The 22,365-nt window shown below is 36.8% G+C and overlaps 1 protein-coding gene across 1 annotated transcript in view; it reads right to left on the reverse strand.

The window, feature by feature from the left end:
- Window positions 1–21,344, reverse strand: part of LOC117335732 (oxysterol-binding protein-related protein 8-like) — a 42,562-nt gene extending 21,218 nt beyond the window's left edge. The window contains exons 1-4 of the mRNA XM_033895907.1: window positions 21,237–21,344; window positions 14,773–14,922; window positions 6,633–6,724; window positions 6,140–6,220 (exon numbers count right to left, since the gene is read on the reverse strand). Coding sequence (XP_033751798.1) covers window positions 6,140–6,220; window positions 6,633–6,724; window positions 14,773–14,845 — 246 coding nt within the window. The 5' untranslated portion in view covers window positions 14,846–14,922; window positions 21,237–21,344. The remainder of the gene's footprint in view (window positions 1–6,139; window positions 6,221–6,632; window positions 6,725–14,772; window positions 14,923–21,236) is intronic.
- Window positions 21,345–22,365: the final 1,021 nt, after the last annotated feature.

The raw sequence follows: 22,365 nt of genomic DNA on the forward strand, positions 1-22,365 counted from the left end.
AAATATGATTGCCGTCACCTTATGTTTCACATCAAATTAGGTTGTAATCCACCAAAAGGTTAGGGAGGATTAGGATTTAACAGCAAATATTCACCAAAGTTCCCCTTTTGGGGCCCTGCCCCTCAGGCCCCAGGGGTGACACTAGCCTCATTTATATAAAATATGACCACCCTTCCCAAAGGATGTTTCACACCATATTTTGTATTAATCCACCCAAGGGTTAGAGAGAAGTAGGATTTATAGCAAAAATTCACCAAAGTTCCCCTTTTGGGGCCCAGCCCCTCTGGCCCTAGGGGTCAAACCAGCCTCATTTATATATAATATGATTGTCCTCCTCCAATGATGTTTCACAACAAATTTGGTAATAATTCACTATGGGGGTTAGGAGGAGTAGTATTTTAAAGCAAAATTTCATCAAAGTTCCCCTTTTGGGGCCCTGCCCTTCTGGCCCCAGGAGCCACACCAGCCTAATTTATATAAAATATGACCACCTTCCCCCAATGATGTTTCACACCATATCTTGTTGAAATCCACCTAAGGGTTAAGGAGGAGTAGGATTTTATAGCAAAATTTCATCAAAGTTCCCCTTTTGGGGCCCAGCCCCTCTGGCCCCAGGGGCCACACCAGCCTCATTTATATACAAGAGATCCTAGAGGGATCTTGGCGCCCACCATTGAATGATCTTCATAGGTTCCATGTCAGATTGATCTTTTCTCTACTTTTCCCTTCATTTTACTAATCTGTGCAAATCGAGACATCCCTCCAGTACTTTTCAAACAAGGGAATCCTAGCTATATAAGAAAGTTGAGATTTAACGATAATGGCTGTTTGTTTGCCAGGTTGTTTTCAGGACAGACTGGTCCAAAAATGCAATACAAGGAACCAAGGGGAACCTACTTATGAAATTTGAGAAAGATCCATTCAGTACTTTGAGAAATAGAGATAACAAACTTCAATTGTCAAAATCCAAGATGGCGGTCTGTCGGCCATGTTGTTTTCCGATTGGTCTCAAATTGCAATATGCATAACTAGGCACCAAGGGGAACCTACATATGAAATTTGAGAAAGATCCCTTCAGTACTTTCTCAGAAATAGCGATAACAAACTTCAATTGTCAAAATCCAAGATGGCTGCCTGTCGGCCATGTTGTTTTCTGATTGGTCTCAAAAGGCAATATGCATAACTAGGCACCAAGGGGAACCTACATATGAAATTTGAGAATGATCCCTTCAGGACTTTCTCAGAAATAGCGATAACAAACTTCAATTGTCAAAATCCAAGATGGCTGCCTGTCGGCCATGTTGTTTTCCGATTGGTCTCAAATCGCAATATGCATAACTAGGTACCAAGGGAAACCTTCATATGAAATTTGAGAAAGATCCCTTCAGTACTTTCTCAGAAATAGCGATAACAAACTTCAATTGTCAAAATCCAAGATGGCTGCCTGTCGGCCATGTTGTTTTCAGATTGGTCTCAAAACGCAATATGCATAACTAGGCACCAAGGGGAACCTACATATGAAATTTGAGAAAGATCCCTTCAGTACTTTCTCAGAAATAGCGATAACAAACTTCAATTGTCAAAATCCAAGATGGCTGCCTGTCGGCCATGTTGTTTTCCGATTGGTCTCAAAAGGGAATATGCATAACTAGGCACCAAGGGGAACCTACATATGAAATTTGAGAAAGATCCCTTCAGTACTTTCTCAGAAATAGCGATAACAAACTTCAATTGTCAAAATCCAAGATGGCTGCCTGTCGGCCATATTGTTTTCCGATTGGTCTCAAAACGCAATATGCATAACTAGGCACCAAGGGGAACCTACATATGAAATTTGTGAAAGATCCCTTCAGTACTTTCTCAGAAATAGCGATAACAAGAATTGTTTACGGACGGACGGACGGACGGACCACGGACCACGGACGCAGGGCGATTTGAATAGCCCACCATCTGATGATGGTGGGCTAAAAATATTACCACCCTCCCCCAATGATGTTTCACACAATATCTGGTTGAAATCAACCAAAGGGTTATATATAAGGACGAGTAGGATTTTATAGCAAAATTTCATCAAAGTTCCCTTTTTTGGGCCCGTCACTCTGGCCCCAGGGCTCACACTAGCCTCATTTATATAAAATATGACCACCCTCCCCCAATGATGTTTCACACCAAATTTAGTTGTAATCCACCAAAGGGTAAAGGAGGAGTAGGATTTTATAGCAAATATCCACCAAAGTTCCCCTTTTGGGGCCCAGCCCCTCTGGCCCCAGGGGTCAGACCAGCCTCGTTTATACAAAATATGATTGTCCTCCTCAAACGATGTTCCACACCAAATTTTGTAATAATCTACTTTTGGGTTTTGGAGGAGTAGTATTTTAAAGCAAAATTTCATCAAAGTTCCCCTTTTGGGGCCCCGCACCTCTGGCTCCAGGGGTCACACTAGCCTCATTTATATAAAATATGACCGCCCTCCCCAAATGATGTTTCACAACATATCTGGTTGAAATCCGCTAAAGGGTTAAGGAGGAGTAGGATTTTATAGCAAAATTTAATCAAAGTTCCCCATTTGGGGCCCCGCCCCTCAGGCCCCAGGGGTCACACTAGCTTCATTTATATAAAATATGACCGCCCTCCCCCAATGATGTTTCACAACATATCTGGTTGAAATCCACTAAAGGGTTAAGGAGGAGTAGGATTTTATAGCAAAATTTCATCAAAGTTCCCCATTTAAAGCCCCGCCCCTCAGGCCCCAGGGGTCACACCAACTTCATTTATATACAAGAGATCCCAGAGGGATCTTGGCGCCCACCATTGAATGATCTTCATAGGTTCCATGTCAGATTGATCTTTTCTCTACTTTTCCCTTCCTCTAAGTCTTACTAATCTGTGTAAATTCAGAACCAGCCCTCTATAGCTAGTACTTTTCAAACAAGGGGAACCTATATATAAAATAATAATGGCTGTCTGTCGGCCATGTTGTTTTTGGATTGGTCCCAATATGCAAAACTAGGCACTGAGGGGAACCTACATATGAAATTTGAGAAAGATCCCTTCAGTACTTTCTCAGAAATAGCGATAACAAACTTCAATTGTCAAATTCCAAGATGGCTGCCTGTCGGCCATGTTGTTTTCTGATTAGTCTCAAAATGCAATATGCATAACAAGGCACCGAGGGGAACCTGTGTATGAAATTTGAGAAAGATCCCTTCATTACTTTCTGAGAAATAGCGATAACAAACTTCAATTGTCAAAATCCAAGATGGCTGCCTGTCGGCCATGTTGTTTTCTGATTGGTCTCAAAATGCAATATCCATAACTAGGCACCAAGAGGAACCTACTTATGAAATTTGAGAAAGATCCTTTCAGTGCTTTCTGAGAAATAGCGATAACAAACTTACAAGTGTCGAAATCCAAGATGGCTGCCTGTCAGCCATGTTGTTTTTCGATTAGTCTCAAAATGCAATATGCATAACTAAGCATCAAGGGGAACCTAAATATGAAATTTGAGAAAGATCCCTTCAGTACTTTCTGAGGAATAGCGATAACAAACTTCAATTGTCAAAATCCAAGATGGCTGCCTGTCGGCCAGGTTGTTTTCCGATTGGTCTCAAAATGCAATATGCATAACTAGGCACCAGGGGGAACCTACATATGAAATTTCAGGAATATCCCTTTATTAGTTTCTAAGAAATAGCGATAACAAATTTCAATTGTCGAAATCCAAGATGGCTGCCTGTCAGCCATGTTGTTTTTCGATCAGTATCAAAATGCAATATGCATAACTAAGCACCGAGGGGAACCTAAATATGAAATTTGGGAAAGATCCCTTCAGTACTTTCTCAGAAATAGCGATAACAAACTTCAATTGTCAAAATCCAAGATGGCTGCCTGTCGGCCATGTTGTTTTCTGATTGGTCTCAAAATGCAATATGCATAACTAGACACCGCGGGGAAGCTACATATGCAATTTCAGTATGATCCCTTCATTAGTTTCTTAGAAATAGTGATAACAAACTTCAATTGTCGAAATCCAAGATGGCTGCCTGTCGGCCATGTTGTTTTCCGATTAGTCTCAAAATGCAATATGCGTAACTAAGCATCAAGGGGAACCTTAATATGAAATTTGAGAAAGATCCCTTCAGTACTTTCTTAGGAATAGCGATAACAAACTTCAATTGTCAAAATCCAAGATGGCTGCCTATTGGCCATGTTGTTTTCCGATTGGTCTCAAAATGCAATATGCATAACTAGGCACCAAGAGGAACCTACATATGAAATTTGGGAGAGATCCCTTCAGTGCTTTCTGAGAATTAGCGATAACAAACTTCAATTGTCAAAATCCAAGATGGCTGCCTGTCGGCCATGTTGTTTTCCGATTGGTCTCAAAATGCAATATGCATAACTAGGTACCAAGGGGAACCTACATATAAAAATTTGAGAAAGATCCCTGCAGTACTTTCCGAGAAATAGCGATAACAAGAATTGTTTACGGACGGACGGAGGGATGGGGGGACGGAGGGACGGAGGGACGGACGGACGGACAGACGGACGGACCACGGACCACGGACCACGGACCACGGATGCAGGGCGATTTGAATAGCCCACCATCTGATGATGGTGGGCTAAAAATATGACCGCCCTCCCCCAATGATGTTTCACACCAAATTTAGTTGTAATCCACCCAAGGGTGAAGGAGGAGTAGGATTTTATAGCAATATTCACCTAAGTTCCCTTTTTGGGGCCCCGCCCCTCTGGCCCCAGGGGTCCGACCAGCCTCATTTATATAAAATATAATTGCCCTCCCCCAATGATGCTTCAAACCAAATTTGGAAGTAATCCACCCAAGCGTTAAGGAGGAGTAGCGTTTTGAAAGAAAAAGTTTACGGACAGCGCACGGCGCACAGCGACGGACGAAGCACGATGACTATAGGTCATCCTGACCCTTTGGGTCAGATGACCTAAAAATGAAGTTGCAACAACGCTGACAAAGATTTTCTATAAATAGTAACGGTGACCTTGACCTTAACCTTGGCGCCCTGAAACACGAACTTGTTTGAGGTATTGCCATGCTTGACCCATATATGAAGTTTGGTCAGGATCCATTCAAAAATGAAGTCGCATTACAGCGCTGACAAAGATTTTCTATAAATAGTAACGGTGACATTGGCCTTAACCTTGGCGCCCTAAAACACGAACTCGTTCGAGGTATTCCCATGCTGGACCCATATATGAAGTTTGGTCAGGATCCGTTCAAAAATGAAGTAGCAAGAGTGCTGACAAAGATTTTCTATAAATAGTAACGGTGACCTTAACCTTGACCTTGGCACCCTGAAACACGAACTCGTTCGAGGTATTCCCATGCTGGACCCATATATGAAGTTTGGTCAGGATCCGTTCAGAAATGAAGTCGCAAGAGCGCTGACAAAGTTTTTCTATAAATAGTAACGCTGACCTTGACCTTGACCTTGGCATCCTGAAACACGAACTCGTTCGAGGTATTTCCATGCTGGACCCATATATGAAGTTTGGTCAGAATCCGTTCAAAGATGAAGTCGCAAGAGCGCTGACAAAAAGTGAACATACGTAGGTACGTACGTACTTACGTACTTACTTACGTACGAACGGAACGCTATATCCCCTCCCCGACTTTTGTCGGGAGGGGATAATAAATACAGTATAAAATTAATGGAAACACATGTACATTTTCTCTTTTTACACAGGTCCTATAAAAGGTTTTGATGGATGATGTTTACTTATATAAACAGAAAAAAACAAAACTTTCCAGCATCATTGTTCTTTCAGGCAATTTTATGTTCAAAAGTACTAACCCATAGTTAAAACACAGTGGTCATATTCAAATGAAGAATTTCTAAATACATAATAAATGTATTCAGAAGAAAATAAAAAAGTTTTTCCACTTGCCTATCAAATATTTACTTGCATGCCCACAGACAATCTCCTGGCCTCAGGCCATCAGACCTGTGGTTTATTTTTCTTGCTCTGATGGAGTAAAACTCACTTGCACTCAACATATGTAAGGTAGTTACATGTATATGACTCAAATATTTAGCTTATTCCAGATTTTCCCCTTCTATATTAAAGTAAATTAAACACGGGATCTCAAATATAAGTGAAATACCTTTAATGATTCTCGTTTGGACATTTTGGAGGGCATTCCTGTACGTTTCTCAGCAGGAGGGGTAAACAGCTTGGATTCAGACTGAAAGCAAAATATTTACAGTCAATAGATAAAACAAACTATGAATTATTTAATAGTTGTTTTTGTTTTTATTATAGAAATTCTGAACTTCCCAGCAGACCTATAGGTGCATGCTGTACACTGCACTCGATCATAGAGAATCAGGAAGTTAGCCGTAACATCTCATGGCCGGTAGGCAAATGATTTTATACTGAAATAATGAAATAGATATCTGTCACAATCTCTATTACTCTAACATAACATTGGTAAATAAACATTTAGTTTTGTCAAAATATCGAAGGATTGTATGACCTTATGTATTGGTGTAATAGGAAACTTAAAAAATATTTAACAACAATACATTAACAATGCTGTCACAATTAGCCATCTTTTAAAGATAAACAATCCCATTCAAGAAGACAAGTAGACTTACGCTGGCACGATTCCTCTGGAGGGAAAATGAGGGAGAAGACAACGAAGAGCTCAACATTGGACTGCCTATATCTAACAACAGGTCGTCCTCATCTGTAAATAATATACATGTATAATATATAATATATACAATCACTACACAGGAAACAGGCAGGAAAAGGGTGTTTACTACATCATCAGCACACAGGAAATCAACAGGAAAACAATCCTTCAAAGCAGTTGAAGACGTATTTTTTCGTTTCTAATCAGGAATCAGTGTGGTGCATTGATAAGTTATTGAGTTAAACTGATAATACAATAATATATATATATGTATATATACACATATATATACACAATGTATATGACCATGTTTACGTTATGTTTAGCTATAAACACAGTAGCGCCCATATATTGACAAACCCCACAGGACTAATATAATGTTTTAACAACATGATGACATGTAAATATTAACTTTATGTCTGTAACCATCATGTTAAACGCAAAAATCTTCCTAGAATTGGAAACAAAATGGTATCACATAGATTTTGAGGATTTTAATAAAAATTTGTAAAAGAAAATTTGATATATTTTCTTGTAAGCTAACAATACTGCCTGTGTGTATGTGTAGTAAAGATCAATATCCCACATGTGTTACATTGACACCATTGTCTGTTCATATAACACCACAATTGGACAATATTGAGTGCCAGGTGTGTAAATGTAAACCTCAAAAGGAAATTCTGTATCATATAGAGTATCAGTAATTCATCATGTTTGTGTAACTTTTCACAAACTTTGCATGTATTGAGTACTAATAGATCATACAATCTGTTGGGTTTTTTTTTTTTTTTTTTTGCTTTATCTTCTTAAGGATACTCTAAGTACAAATAACAGCTATTGTTGATAAATTTAAGTACAATTTACAACCCCTAACAATATTTCAGAAGCCTGGCATATTTAATCTTTAAGGAATTTGAGCTGATAATCATATCAGCTACAAAAAGACCATGTGTATGTTAAACAATATCTCCTGTCAATCTAATTTGTCTGCCTGAGGATACCCTGTGACCTAAGAACAAGAGGCCCATGGGCCTTAACATCCAGTCACCTGAGATTTGAAACATTTCAATTAATTCAATTGACCCTTTTTGGCCCCACCCATCAGTCCAAGGGGTCAGTCAGGGCCAACATGTGCATACAGTGTATCATTAAGCTGTCACCCCATGCTGATAATGTTAACAAATTAAAAGTTAGAATGAATTTCAATTCAAATTCAACAAATAATAGTCACAAATGTGATTTCCCCTATATAAACTATAGTAAAGTTTACCCCCTACCCAGGGGCAAACGTGAGACCCCAGGGGCATGAAATTCACAATTTTGGTAAAGCACCATAAGACCCTTTCATCTATGCAGAGTATTTGATTCTACCTTATATGGGTCTTGAGAAGAAGATTTTTTGAAATTTCATTCAATTTGTCCCATTTTAGCCCTGCCAATTAGCCCCTGGGGGTCAGTCGGGGCCAACATGTGTATACCATCAAATTTAACTGTCATCCCATGCTGATAATGCCAAATTAGAATATTTACCATTGTATGGCACTGCCACTATATAACCCTACCAATTCAGTTGCGAGTTCACCAGCTTATGAACTGCCAATTGAAATTTGAATTTGAAAATTTCAAAAAAAAAATCGCACGACAAATAAAAAATCGCAGATGGTAAATATAAGCAATGAACGGCTTTCAGTTGGCATTCATAGTCAATATGAATGCCAACTGAAAGCCGTTCAATGCTTAAATGAATTCCAATACAAATCCAACAAATAAAAGTCAATCAAAGGACCAAAGGCCCTGAGAAACGTCAGGGTCTGAGGTCATATAATAAGAAATTTAAAATTGGATTTTATAGTTAGACAGCTACATTTGTATCAGATGAAATGTCTTTGTCGTCTGGTTATTCCTATTCTATATATATTCAAGAAAACAGGCATGTATAACATTTATCTGCTGACAACTTTCGAATAGCTGAGTATAGTTCTTTCCTATTTCTTTAATGCTTGTGGAAGATTATTGATATACTTATGAATCAGTAAAGCTGCTTGTAAACTTTGAAAAAAATCAACTGAAGGAGAAATCGGTCTATTAACAGTTACATGTACAACCAGAGATACAATCCTAGATGTAAGTTTTTTTTTTATTTATACTATAAGATGTTAATTAGGCCTAGCAAACATCTATGTTATGATCCCTAGTAACATCAAAATGCAAATATTTTACCTCCGATAGAAAACTGCGGTGGCGCTGTCGGTCACGCTGTCCGACGAGACATAATTAAGGCCTACAGTTTTGACAAACAAGACGCCAGTACATCAGTCACGGATCATAATCGTTAGTTTCTTTTCAAATAAACAAATAATAATCTTATTTAATAAAATCCTCATGAAAAACAACAATGTAGTTTTTTACAACTTGCCTTCAATTCCTGTTGATATTTCTTGCTTATTCTAGCGACATACAGTGTACAAATAAATATGAAACTGCGAACGATCGCTTGTTTAGTTATATTAGACATTACCGCCATTTTGGTCGATTAGTGATGATCACATGATTAGTCACGTGATAGCTGAAGTTATCCCGTGGAATGTTTGGCTGCAAAACTATTTATAGAATTGTAAACATTTGACTACGTAAACTCAGTTGGCTTTAGGCTTACATGAAATGTTCCTGCATAGGAACTCAGGGTGAACATACATGTAATAGTCTTAGACATGTGGATAGTTTCTCTGTGAACGCATGTAAATTTCCACGACGATCAAACTGATTTTTTTACTTTCGTTTTCAAGGCAGGATTGAGACAGAACTACGTAATCCTACGCCAGCAAAATTGCATACACTGGTGAAGAAAATGTTTGTATTTATAATCTAAAATAGTCTAGAACACCAAACATTCATATTTCATTTTAAATAATTGCAGTAAACACGGGAACCATCAGTTCAATTGTGTCAATAATTGCTGTCAAAATAGGAAGTATATTAGGCTGCCGATGTATATCATTTGTATCACAGAGAAGTTGTTAGCCGGAAACAAAAGTGTGACTAACAAAGTTTACCCACCACGACTATAACGACAGGTGCCAAATGCATCCTGACGTTGAAAATGTGATTTCCCTATATAAACTATAGTAAAGTTTACCCCCTCCCCAGGGGCAAACGTGAGACCCCAGGGTCATGAAATTCACAATTTTGGTAAAGCACCTTAAGACCATCTATTTAAAAGTGTTTGATTCCACAGTATCTCAGAGTAGAGAAGAAGATTTTTTGAAGTTTTAGTCAATTTGACCCTTTTTGGCCCCGCCTCTCAGGCCCCTGGGGGGTGGGGACCATATAATTCTTAATTTTGAGACTTCGTCTCAGATGACCTAAAAACTCAAGATTGACAAATGAGAAAAGATCAATGACACTTGGGAAGGCAGGTGACGTTCAGAAAAGACCAGAATAAGGCAATTTTGGGGTTGGCAGCGATGACATCTTACTTTGTGAGGAATCACAGAAACCTCAAACAACAAACAAGAAAAAATATACCGGGTACACAGTCTTCTGAGAAGGAAGAGGATGAAAGACTCAACAGTATAGATACAAAGGAAATTACCAGGCTAATTCAAACAACACTTACATGAGCAGAAGGAGAAACAGTGAAATGCCACTGCAGAAGATTTCCAAGAATATAAAGGGACTAAGAATCTATTAAACAAGAACAAACAGCCAAAACATTAAGTTAGCGCAGAGTGAAAACCAGTGAGACATAGCAGGAACATGGTCAGGAGGCACACAACAGCACTGAAACACCTCACCTTCCCTGTGAAATGCTTGACAATACTATGCACCTTGCTGAGGATGACCAAACCCTGACACAGCAGGATCTTACAACAGCGACTAAAAGGACTTTCCTCTATTTCCCCTATTGGGGACCAAATTTGATTTAAATCCATTCAGTACTTTGTGCCAAGTGGTGATTTAAAGGAGTCATCCCCATTGGGCCCCGCCCTTCTGGCCCCACTGGTGTCAGTCAACTAGTGAAAACTCACAGATCTAGGTTATTTCCTAACCTGAATAATGTTTCTCGCTACTTCATCAAAGGCAGAATTTTGCTACAGATCATACGGTGTACACCATTCATGTTTATTCTGCGTAAATCCTGGGGCCGTCCACGAAAGAAAAATGTTCACTGATCAATAACAGGCCTAGGACCGTTTTCGTTTTTGCGGTACAAAAGGTTGGACCAGTGTTGTTAGTTTATGAAATAAAAGACAGACCTGGTAATCTTATATTACTTTCAGATGAGCCTTGACAAAGACTTCTTAGGCATGTATTAACATTTGCAAGTCCGTTAAGATAGGCCTACTATCAGTATTATGTTTGAAATATTACATTTAAATACGGACGGACCGGTTTGTCCTCATAAACGAACAGACCCAGATCAATTGGAAATTGAGTAGAATTCTAATTGAAAGCAAAATAATTCAAGATTTAAATTAGATAATTTACGAAGAAACCAATTAATCTTTGTAAAACATATAGATCTACAGTAATAGTCAGTATTAACCCAATGTGTCAATTGTCAAAATGACTTATCACTAATAATAAGCATGTCAAAACTTCTAAGGTTTATTTTTTTTAATTAAACTTTAACATTTTTATAATTACAGCTGTAATGTGATGGCTAAATTTGTACAAATAAGTAACCTTGATAAGTGAATTCGTGATAGTACCCCTGGATTTATGTTTGTATCCCTCCAATTTTTAGAGGAGGGGTAACGTTACACTCTACCCTCTGACAGGATAAACTAATGGGGATCTCTGTAAATATACCGTGATACGTATCGTACCGTGAGACAAGTATCGCGATACGTATCGTATCGTGAGGGAAGTATCGTTTCAGCACTACAGTCAATAATTATGCAAAATCTGTTTATCTTTCCCCAAGAATGTTTCAGACCAACTTTTGTTCAAATTCATTTGGTACTTCATGACAAGTTACAATTTAAAAGATTTGCTTCTATTATCTCTATTGGGCCCTGCCCCTCTGGCCCCAGGGGTCAGAGTCAACATATGACTAGTAGAGATTTAAAGGAAATGTTAACACCTACGGCGACAGATGGAAGTCAGATGACAAACCAAGGACTCTGCGCCATGGCATAAGCAATACTTAGTAATTTTATTACAGTAGTACTATCGTGATAGCTTTTTTTGCTTCAATAGTCACCCCTAAAGAAGGCCTTATATCCAATAATCAACTATGTAATGTATTGTTCCGTATAATCCAAACATTATATCGATTGTTTTAGCTTTATAAAATTGATTTTCATGTTTATAATTCTTAAAGAAGGTAATGAAATATCCTTCCAGCATTTTTCAGAAATGAAGCTGGTCATGATGTGGCCAATATCAGGTTGACTTGATGAAATCAGGTGGGTTGGCAACCGCAGAACACTGCAGTGTATACGAGTATAAACAACTACTGTAGCAATGTTTTGTCAGCTATATACAGAAAACATCTGATATTTATTAGTAACTTACCTAGCTGACCATCTAGAGCTCAGTTGCACAGGTACATTACATTAATTATTTATCACAATAATTAGATTATGAAAATCTAATCAACTCCAGAGCCACTTAAATGTTACAATAGAATGAACCCATTGGGACATCTTTATTATTGTACATCTGCATACCAGTACAGTATTTACTCTTGTATGTACAAATATTTTGTTTCTGGTAGGCACTCAGTTCCATTTCCTATCAGGCCAAAAAACATTTTATGTGTGTTTCTGGTCACCTGTTTGACACAATAGTGTAGGCCGGTAATAAAATATTTTTGTTTAACTTTAATTGTGCTTCCTAGCATTCAGCATTAACGTTTGTTTTGTGCAGTGCTTGTTTAAATTCAAAACAATGATCATGAATTAGACAATAGAACAACAAATGTATACACAGTTATAATTACACACAGATACAAAACACTAGAACCCATAGTTATTTTATTTTCCAGGTACCGGTTACATTTTGGAAGACAGCCATGATCATGATTTATTCAATCGCTATATTATGCAATCTTGTTTGGTGGGCCCAGTAAACACCAAACAAAGAGCCGTATTGGAACTTAAAAGTCGATCTAATGATTGCCTCTTCATTAATTTTAATAGATGAAGATCATTACAATCTTTGTTTCTTCAACATCATGAAATACAGATGTGTTCTCGATCAGACATAAAAAGGTGTGAGGTCACCGCCCGACCACAGTACGACACCTCGCATGCTTCCATCTGGGCCAACAAGCATGATCATTATACTGTATGTTAATGTATTAACTTGTTCAGCTATTGTTGAAATGTAAATAAAGTTTACATTTTTTTACATTTTTTTTTAAAGACCTGATCACATGGGATCAGGTTTGAATCCTAGTCAAATGAAATTTCAGGTACTAACAAAGATCTTAACTTTAACAAGTTTGTATGATATTATCACTATTTAATGCTTAAATTTGTCAGGAAAATTCCAGATAGGAATAGGGGAATGGCAAAGATATTTTTCTTTAGGCCTCATGCATGTGACAACTATGTAACATAAGAATTCTTTACTTTTTTTTCCTAAGTGGAACCTTTCGAAGTTGAGCATTTTACTGTTGCCAATCTGCAATGAACTTTTATCTGGTCACAGCTCTTCAAAACCAAAAGTGAAAAGGCATTTTATAGGGAGTCAGCAAGTAAAAGGACTTAAAATCGATTTCATTATTGATTCTTCAAGCTTTAAAAAATTGAGATTGATATTTTTTCATTTTAATATGCAAAATTACCATATTTATCCTCAAATAATCTCTTTCCTCCAGCGCAAAAGTTCAGCATCAAAGATCAGGGAGGGCTTATTTGTAGGTGTTTATTAAGTTAATTGATGATACAAAAATCTTTTGATTTCATGAAATATGATTTCAGAATTTGTCCCGATTTCAGCAAGTCAAGATATGGCCAATATTAGGTTGACCTGAGGCGTTATCTGGTGAGTAAACAGCTCTTGATATTTAAAACTAATACATATATTGCACTTATATCATATGATACATATGAATCGAGATATTGATGTTTGTAAGATCTCTACAGCGACTAGAATATGACTACAAACAGCTATAAATAGGTGCCCTAGTCAAAGGCAGCACATGATGTTGACATGCAGGTCTTGTCACCACTTCTTACCAGCTAGTAAATATTGTCTAACACCTGAACCCCAGGTAACTACAGCACTATCATAAATACTCATTAGCATATCATAATATATTATAAACACAATTCAGTTATTCTATATGCAGCAAGCTTTTGATTTATGTTGACCATGCAGAGCCATATACATAGATAAACAATTCAAATACATTCAGTATATATATCTTTATATCTGGGATGTACATGTGTGACAAGAATACAAATGTATTATATAAAGACATAATGACAAATATGATACTGAACTGAGAGGCAAAACAGAAATCTGTTCCTTTGTAAGGTGACTGACTTAATAAGCTTTCTGAAGATACCGTAATATTCTAAATAACTCTATAGGTAACACATACATGCATTCAAATGACCTCCAAAACTTAAAGTCAATATTTTTACATGTACTTCTATTTAAACCTGCTCTATAAAGGCCCAAACAAGTTTTGATCCACCCCACCCCTAACCCCATTTCACTCACAACATATACAGGCTTGTATGAAATCAAACTATATCTATTGAACCTTAAAAGTAAATCCCATATGACAAGAACACTCGTTTAAAATCCTCAACCATTTATAAAATTGATGTGTACAGTATGTCTCCTTCACTCTAACAGATGTTTTGGACATATGCTTTTGATCAATGTAAGCCATCTCAAGTTTTTTTTCTTAATTAAATGATCCGTTAAATCAACGCCAAAATCATTTCATCATGACACACTGCCTGAGAGAGGACCAAAGTAAATCTTATTCAAATACTATAAATATGATATGATAGATTTTTTTCCAAAATCAGTGTATAGCCAAGCCTAATGCTATACTTAATATAATATAATTAAAAGGGCTTTATTATAGATGCTATATATACTTTACAATTACTAAAAATAGAATGACTTACTTGAGAACTGTCCGTTATTTTTTAGTAACCAGGTCCCTGTGGGTACCTCTCCACCACTAGAGTGTCGAGACATGCTGCACCCAACAGCAGCTCACAGTCAGTCTACATATGTGGCTGTGTTTCCATTACTGTCTTCATTACCACATCAAGCTGGAAAACAATTAAGGCAATTATGCATGGAAACTATTTTAATCAAGCAGGAAAGTGTATCAAGAGTACTTAACCAACTAATCATTATATTTTATGAACATGTATTGCAGGTAGCAGTCATCATTTGATTAATCGGAAATAATAAAAGTAATCTTGACAAAGGAAGGTTTTCATTCTCATTTATTAACAAAGTGAAATTTGTTTTTATAAACAGGGTGAGAAATCGGTTATATCTATTTTGGTCATTTTGTTAAGACTTTCTAATACCAGAACTGATATTAAATCATCCATTCTTAAGGTCTATATAACACAGTATTAATAACTTTACTTTGATTTACAAAGCTCTAGCCTTCTTCCAACACTATGAGCTGAATAGGTTTTAGGAACATTATAGGAAAGTTTGGCTGCCCACCAGTACACAGTACATCATGAGATATGGACGGAGATAACAAATCTATACTGTTTTGAGGTGATGACGATGTAAAGAATCCCAATCATAGTTCCTTCATATGAACAGATGATTTAATCAGACTAGGCTGACCTCTTGCATTTTTCATTTACTGTACTGATGATATAGTGTCTAAATGTAAAACTGATAATTGTATAACTTCAATGCCAAAACAAAGAATTCTTCAGTCAAAAAGTCTCTTCTTACTAAGAACACTTCCTATATAGTCTACCTCTGAGCTTGACATGCATTGCAGGTAGACTCTGGTTTCATGATCAGCAGAGTGCAGTAAGAAAATTGAAGCCATATTCCTGCCAGTTCCATATAAACTACTGTCTATGTAACTATCTGGTAATCCAAGCTCCAAATCAAGTGTACATAACTAGGAAGTATGTTGCTGAGAAACATTTACATTGATAATTAAGTCAATAATGGCAATCATGTAAGGTAAATATTGTGGCAGTGCATGCAGCTGTGTCACGTAAAGACCAAGGTGTGTACAAAAACAGATGTATGAACACCAGTGATTTCTTAACCTTATTACACAGGGATCTGTGCCTTTTACAGTGGTATATTTTGCTAATGGGGAAACATCTTCAACAGGTCTTTTTCTATGTTTAATTTAGCTTTGATAAATAGAAACTATAGTAGCTTTATTACATCTGCGTTTGAAAACATTACGTGAAATACAATCTGATGTACATGGACCTGATGGACACTTAATTAAACAGTTTCTGATTGGGAAAATATGAACATAAAATTGGGAAAAATTACAACAAAATTTCACAAGGGGATCCTGGAAGAGGCCTGTATTCGGCCAAAAATGAACCCCAAAAAATCATTGGACACTAATAATACTAAAAGCATGTTAAAAACATGCTCTCGAGGGTCTACTGGAAGCCCACAGAATCACGGCCTTAATACTGACAATATCGTAAATGTTGGTACAACTGACCTTCACACCTTTCTGTTTCAACTTGAGTGGGTTAGTCATGAAGTGCTAGATGTATATACATGCCTTCAAAAAACAACTGTTTCAGCCAAGCTTTTTAGGGTATTTTCCAAGCAACAGCTAGCCATATAAAAATGATTTTAAGTAGGAAGTAACAAAAGCAGATTGTTACCATGTATATGGAGAAAATGGAAATACTTCAAAAGACCTTCCTGAAGGTTTCTTTGTCCTCACAATAGCCAGGAGCATACACTACTGGTGTTAATATATGGAGCAACAAACAAATTATCATGGATGATAAATAAAACCCTAAAAGATTCAAGATCTTCCTAAAGGTCTCTTTAATTTGGAGCTATTCTGCATTGATCATAACAAAAGGGAAAGATTGTCTTGAGAGTAATTTTTATGCATGTGTAAAGTCCTACTTGTTAGTGCTGGCTGTTTATATGTGTCAACAGATAATAGAGCCATACATTAAAGTGCAATCTCACTGACAAGGGTAAGTGAAAGTCGCAAAAGAATTCTTTAAATAATAAGTTTCATGTGTGTGTACTGTACAATGTATATGTGCATTATGTAAAGAGGTTACAGGTATGCGTAATACCACAGTGATAATTAAACTATAAATAAAGGTTCGGTCTACTCTTCCATAAAGGTTTCAGGCATTATATGCAGACTGCAGCATTTAGAAATAATGTTGCAGGCCCCACCACTAACTTCAAACTTGTGGGATAGCATATTGACAGTTTTTTATATAGCACAACAGTAAATTTTCCCTCTTAGTCTACATGTATATCCAGGCATTAAATTTTCCTTCAGAATTTTGCGTTCTGATTCCTTATGATAACATCGAGTTCGCAACAGACATTTATATGTAAAGACTACATGTAAAGACTATATGTTATTACATACATGTCAGGACCGAATAAATATCTACAAAAATAAAATGTCATTGTCATGACTTGCAGCTCTCACAAGCATGTAACCCTAGAAACACTAGTGACATGGAGAGCAAGAGATGTTAAGTTATTGGATTTATATATACATGAGATCACTATATCTAGGACTAGGCTTTTTCTCACAACAATTATTTATAGTCTGTGTGCTTTTGGCAAAGACAGAGTATACCAAAGTTATACATTGCAATGCTGATTAAAATATGACTTGCACCAAAGTCATAACCACTTGACCAGCGAGAGTGGCTTGACATGCCAATTTGCCAGATACATAAGAGAAAGCCAGTTGATATCTGGTGTTTTATCCCTACTGTAGCCACACGACCATATTTATACTGACCAGTAAACATTGAGTGCAGTGTCAGGGATAAATTAACCATACATTTAAGTGTGTGGAACTGGACTTCACTTAATACTGCTGGCCAGATATAGCTCAAATGGCTAGAGACAGTGTTCTAAAGTTTGTAGGTTCCGGGTTCAAGTCCAAGTCTGTTCGTTGCATTTATCCTCTTCTAGCTCTTACATTTGGCATCCAACTAAACACTCACAAAGAAGAGTAGTCGGTCTTTGGGGACAATTCTAGACTTTGTAGAAGATTTGGATTTGGCATACATAGGGCATGCATGTAGTGTAATTGTGTGCGTCTAGGGAGGCTGCAGTTGTGCAGTATGTTCCTGTTTGTCTCTTTGTTGTAGAGCGTATTTCATCAAAATGATGTTGACTTTACTACGAGTGTTCCTCACTCGAGCATACTGTTGAAGGCATCCAACCCAGCAGGCACTTTACCTGGTCACATTATACTGATCATGATAATGTTCGAATCAGTCATCCCACTCCCAAAATGCTGAGCTTAAGGCAAAAGGAACAACCAATGTTTTCAAAGAAACTGGTATTGTCTCAGCCAGGGGGCAGAACCCAAAGCCTTCTTCACACTTAAGGCAAAAAGTGAGGGATTGTCAAGAGAGACATTTGGAAGAATAAACTTGTTTAGAAAGAATAGAATATAAATCATAAGTACATGTATTAATCATATGCCCACAGAAAGTAAATAATCATAACATTCTTATAGTTACCAATTCCCAACAGAGCATTAGATGCAAACAATTCATGTGAATTGCAAAACATAAATAACATCAGTAATATAAAAGATGTATGGTAAACAGATTGATTACTTGATTTTTCCAAAACAACAGTTGACTAGGTTCCTCATCAATGTGTTGTTTAAATACAAACTTTAATATTATGATATCTGCAACAACTCCCATCTCTGGATTTCCTCATTTCTACACAATCAACAACAAAAGATCCTTATTGACAAGTCCAGTACTAAATCTTTTTCTCTATCAATGGACTCTGGTGTTCAGCAAGGTACAGTTCTAGGACCATATACTGTAGCCTGAGTTTCCTTTGGCCCTGACACCATGTCTAGATCTGGACAACACATGTATGGTGACACCTGGGCCAGTGAAAACTTCAGTCCCCACCTCTCCCATTATATGTGATTTTTATGCTTAGAAGAAAATCCTGTAAAACTTGTTTAGTAAAATCAGTAAATAAATCACAAATTTATTCGCTTCTTACAATTATGCAATGGGGACAGCAGATTAATAGAATCTTTCACCCCCATGGGGGTGAGACAGGGGAATCTCAACCCGAGGGGAGGATTCTTAAGTTGCCAAACACGAAGCTTGCCGAGTGTTTGACAGCTTAATCATCTTACCCCGAGGGTTGAGATTCCCCTGTCTCACTTCCATGGGGGTGAATGATTATTTTTCTCTTACCCTATTTACCCTCTTATGTATCTAATATTGACGTTACATCAATGCAAGGAAATATTGACAGGACGTGATTGATTTGTCAACGTGACGTCATTGTACTGTTACCGTGACGTCATGACATTGTTGACATGACGAAATGCAATTGTTGAGAACGTGCAAAGAGCATGTGTAGCTTGTCTTTTCCCTAGGGTGAGATAGGAAAATCTCACCCCGGGAAAACTGCGGATATCCCTATCCAGGGTAAGAGAAACACATTTCTTACATCCTAATTGCAGGGCATTGCCGAAGGAGGGAAGGATGTAACATAACTGAACTGGTGGCCAAGTAGATTACATAAATGCCATACCTCCCGGCGTGAGACAAAATCTCCCTTATTTTCAAGTCATTTATTTCCTTCCGGGAGGAGAGCCCAAATTCCCGTATTTTGTAATTCCCTCCAGTATTTTGGCCAACCCCATTTTTGTTTACAATTCGGTAGATTTTCCCACGAGATTTTATGAGATTTGGCTAAATTTAGGGACCATGTAATCCATCTGTCCATGTGATCACTTAGTCAAAATGGCGCCTATTGGACACGGCCTTCACATGAAGCTCTGGCTAGTGTAATGTTTATGTTTATGCTACAATATCTATCACCATGAAATAAAGGCAAGTTGCTTTTAAATAACTTTAACCCTCTTTGCTATCAGACTTGAATTATTCTTTGTTTTCTTTTAGGACCATACTTTGTTGATGGTAATTGAGCCTAGTCAGACGCAAAACCACACGTGTTTTTTTTGTATAAAATGTGTATCGTGGATCAGTGATAGCATGATGAAATCCGATATTTTCTTTTATAAAACTATCAAAATTAGCACATCTGATGGTCGAAGTGGTCAATCATGATGTTTACAATGACTACTGTCCATGACAGAGGCAATATACAAAATCTGGAATGTTCATGATAAGATTTACTGCAGTCTCCTAGCTACCATGAACGTCTTCAGTTCTCATGACTACTGACACTTGTACACTTGTACACTTGGAATATCGTTATATCTAAATGGTCGACCATTAGGGATCCCACAGGACATTTCATGGTGATTTTTACAACAGATGTGTTCCCTCAAGACTGGATCAAGCGTTGATTCTCATTTTAAGAAAATCCAAACTGATATATAATTTATCTGCTTGTCTTAATCTTTAGCTACATGTAATTATAATATACCCTTTTCAAATGCTTTTATGTAATATGCATTATAATTATAAAGATGTGAAAACTTTGTTATTTAAAAAAATGAAAAATAATTTTATATTATCAGAATGTATACTAATTGCATTTTTACTGTACACAACTTTTTGTTGTTTTCATATTGTATGATTAATATCTCAAATAGATATAAATATTGCTTATCACTTTCAAAAATTAGTTTATTGCTTTAGAATTGAGTAAAAATGTCGATATTCATGTCGCATGTGTGCGACATGAATATCTCCCTTATTTTAGGCAAATCTCCCTTAAAATAATCATCAATCTCCCTTATTGGTCTCCTGAAAATATGGCATGTATGAGATTAGAGTACAGTATCTATCAAGAGTTTGGAGGTCCTGGCCCTGGTTTGTGTCTGGTCATTGGATTAGTTCTCTAGTGGTCTCCAGGCTGGTATATATACAGTAGGCCTAATGCAGTGCTATTCAATTTAACAAAATTTCTAATTTGACGTGACTAATTTGACTCGCTTCATCGTCTCACATTCTTTATTGTCCATATTTTAATATGCAAGCATCATGACAGGTCAAGTCCTAAGCCCTCTTTTGTTTAGATTCTACGAAATATTTGCCGGTCAGCCTGCGAACTGATGACGCTTTTTTTACCGATTTTCATGCATGCTAACTACAAAAAACAATGAATGCCACCAAATATGTCATGAAACAGTATCATCATGATGTCATGACGGTAGGACTGGACTAACAAACAAGTCAAGAAGAAGATGCGTTTTTGTAAAATAAATCATAGAACATCATTCTGGGAATCGAATCTAAGATTATAAAGATGTGTCACTCGCTTGACAGGTTGAGTTACGTGCGTTGAAAAGGTGTTTTAAAATGAATAATCGCATTGCACCAATCACTCATGTAATGCGTATGTATTCATTAATGTGCATTTGTATTGATAAGGAGAAAATAAAATGCATTTTTACCTGAACTGTTTTTCTTCATAAATGATATTTACACGAATTAGCTAGAACATCTTTACAGGAAGTTGAACGCAGGGCGACCTCTAAGTAAAGAGTTGTTTCCCCGTGGTCTGGTTTAGACTTGCACATGCCCACGTTATAGGAAAAAAAAAGTCAAGAGAAAATTAAATTATTTTGCAAGGTCGCAAGTTAAATCAATTCACTCAGAAACAAGTTTGAACAGCTATTCCCGTATGAATTAATTGATAGATATTTGTATTTCAAGCTCGACTCGACACTCGACCAGCTTATAAGTATTACAAATTTTCTAAATCCCAGATTTGTCAGATCATGATAACGTTATATATATACCTCCGTGAAGTTGATTACTTATTCCTTATTCCTTATTCCATTACTTATTCGATTTCTCTTTACAAATTAACACTTTAAATGGTTCAAAACTAATTAATAATCATTCACAATGCACATTCCACCATTCCATTCCTCATCCATACATTATTGATGGGAATGCTTAGTTTTGAACCATTTAAAGTGTTAATTAGTAAAGAGTAAACGAATAAGTAATGGAATAAGGAATAAGTAATGAGATAATCGAATAAGTAATGAAGGAATTTAATCAGTAATATGGTATGGATAAGGAATGAAATGGTCGACTGGATGATGGGAATGCTTAATAATTAGTTTTGAACCATTTAAAGTGTTAATTAGTAAAGAGTAAACGAATAAGTAATGGAATAAGGAATAAGGAATAAGTAATCAACTTCACGGAGGTTATATATATACATGTATATAGCCTTTATGGAGTTTTGTTAGTGTCTCCCGACCCTTTTACAGAAAAGCAAATAAGGATAGTATGAAGATAGAACTATACATTCCCTACTTAACTCTGAAATCTCAAACATTACAAAATGTAACTCCGTTGAATTTCAGGACAAAACTTTGAGAACAAAATCACAAGTTTATAAAATCGTGGTTACACAGAAGACAAAGAGGTACCAAAACAATATGAAAGTGAACATAGTTCTATAAAAACAATTCTGTACATACCTTAACATAACAGAATGCATGAGTAGGCCTAACATCGCTGAAAGTAAACGGCAAATTAGTGACTGATCCGGAAAGTAAGGCGGCT

This window comes from Pecten maximus, chromosome 10 (genome assembly GCF_902652985.1).
Source record: "Pecten maximus chromosome 10, xPecMax1.1, whole genome shotgun sequence".
In the NCBI taxonomy this organism is placed as follows: Eukaryota; Metazoa; Mollusca; class Bivalvia; order Pectinida; family Pectinidae; genus Pecten; species Pecten maximus.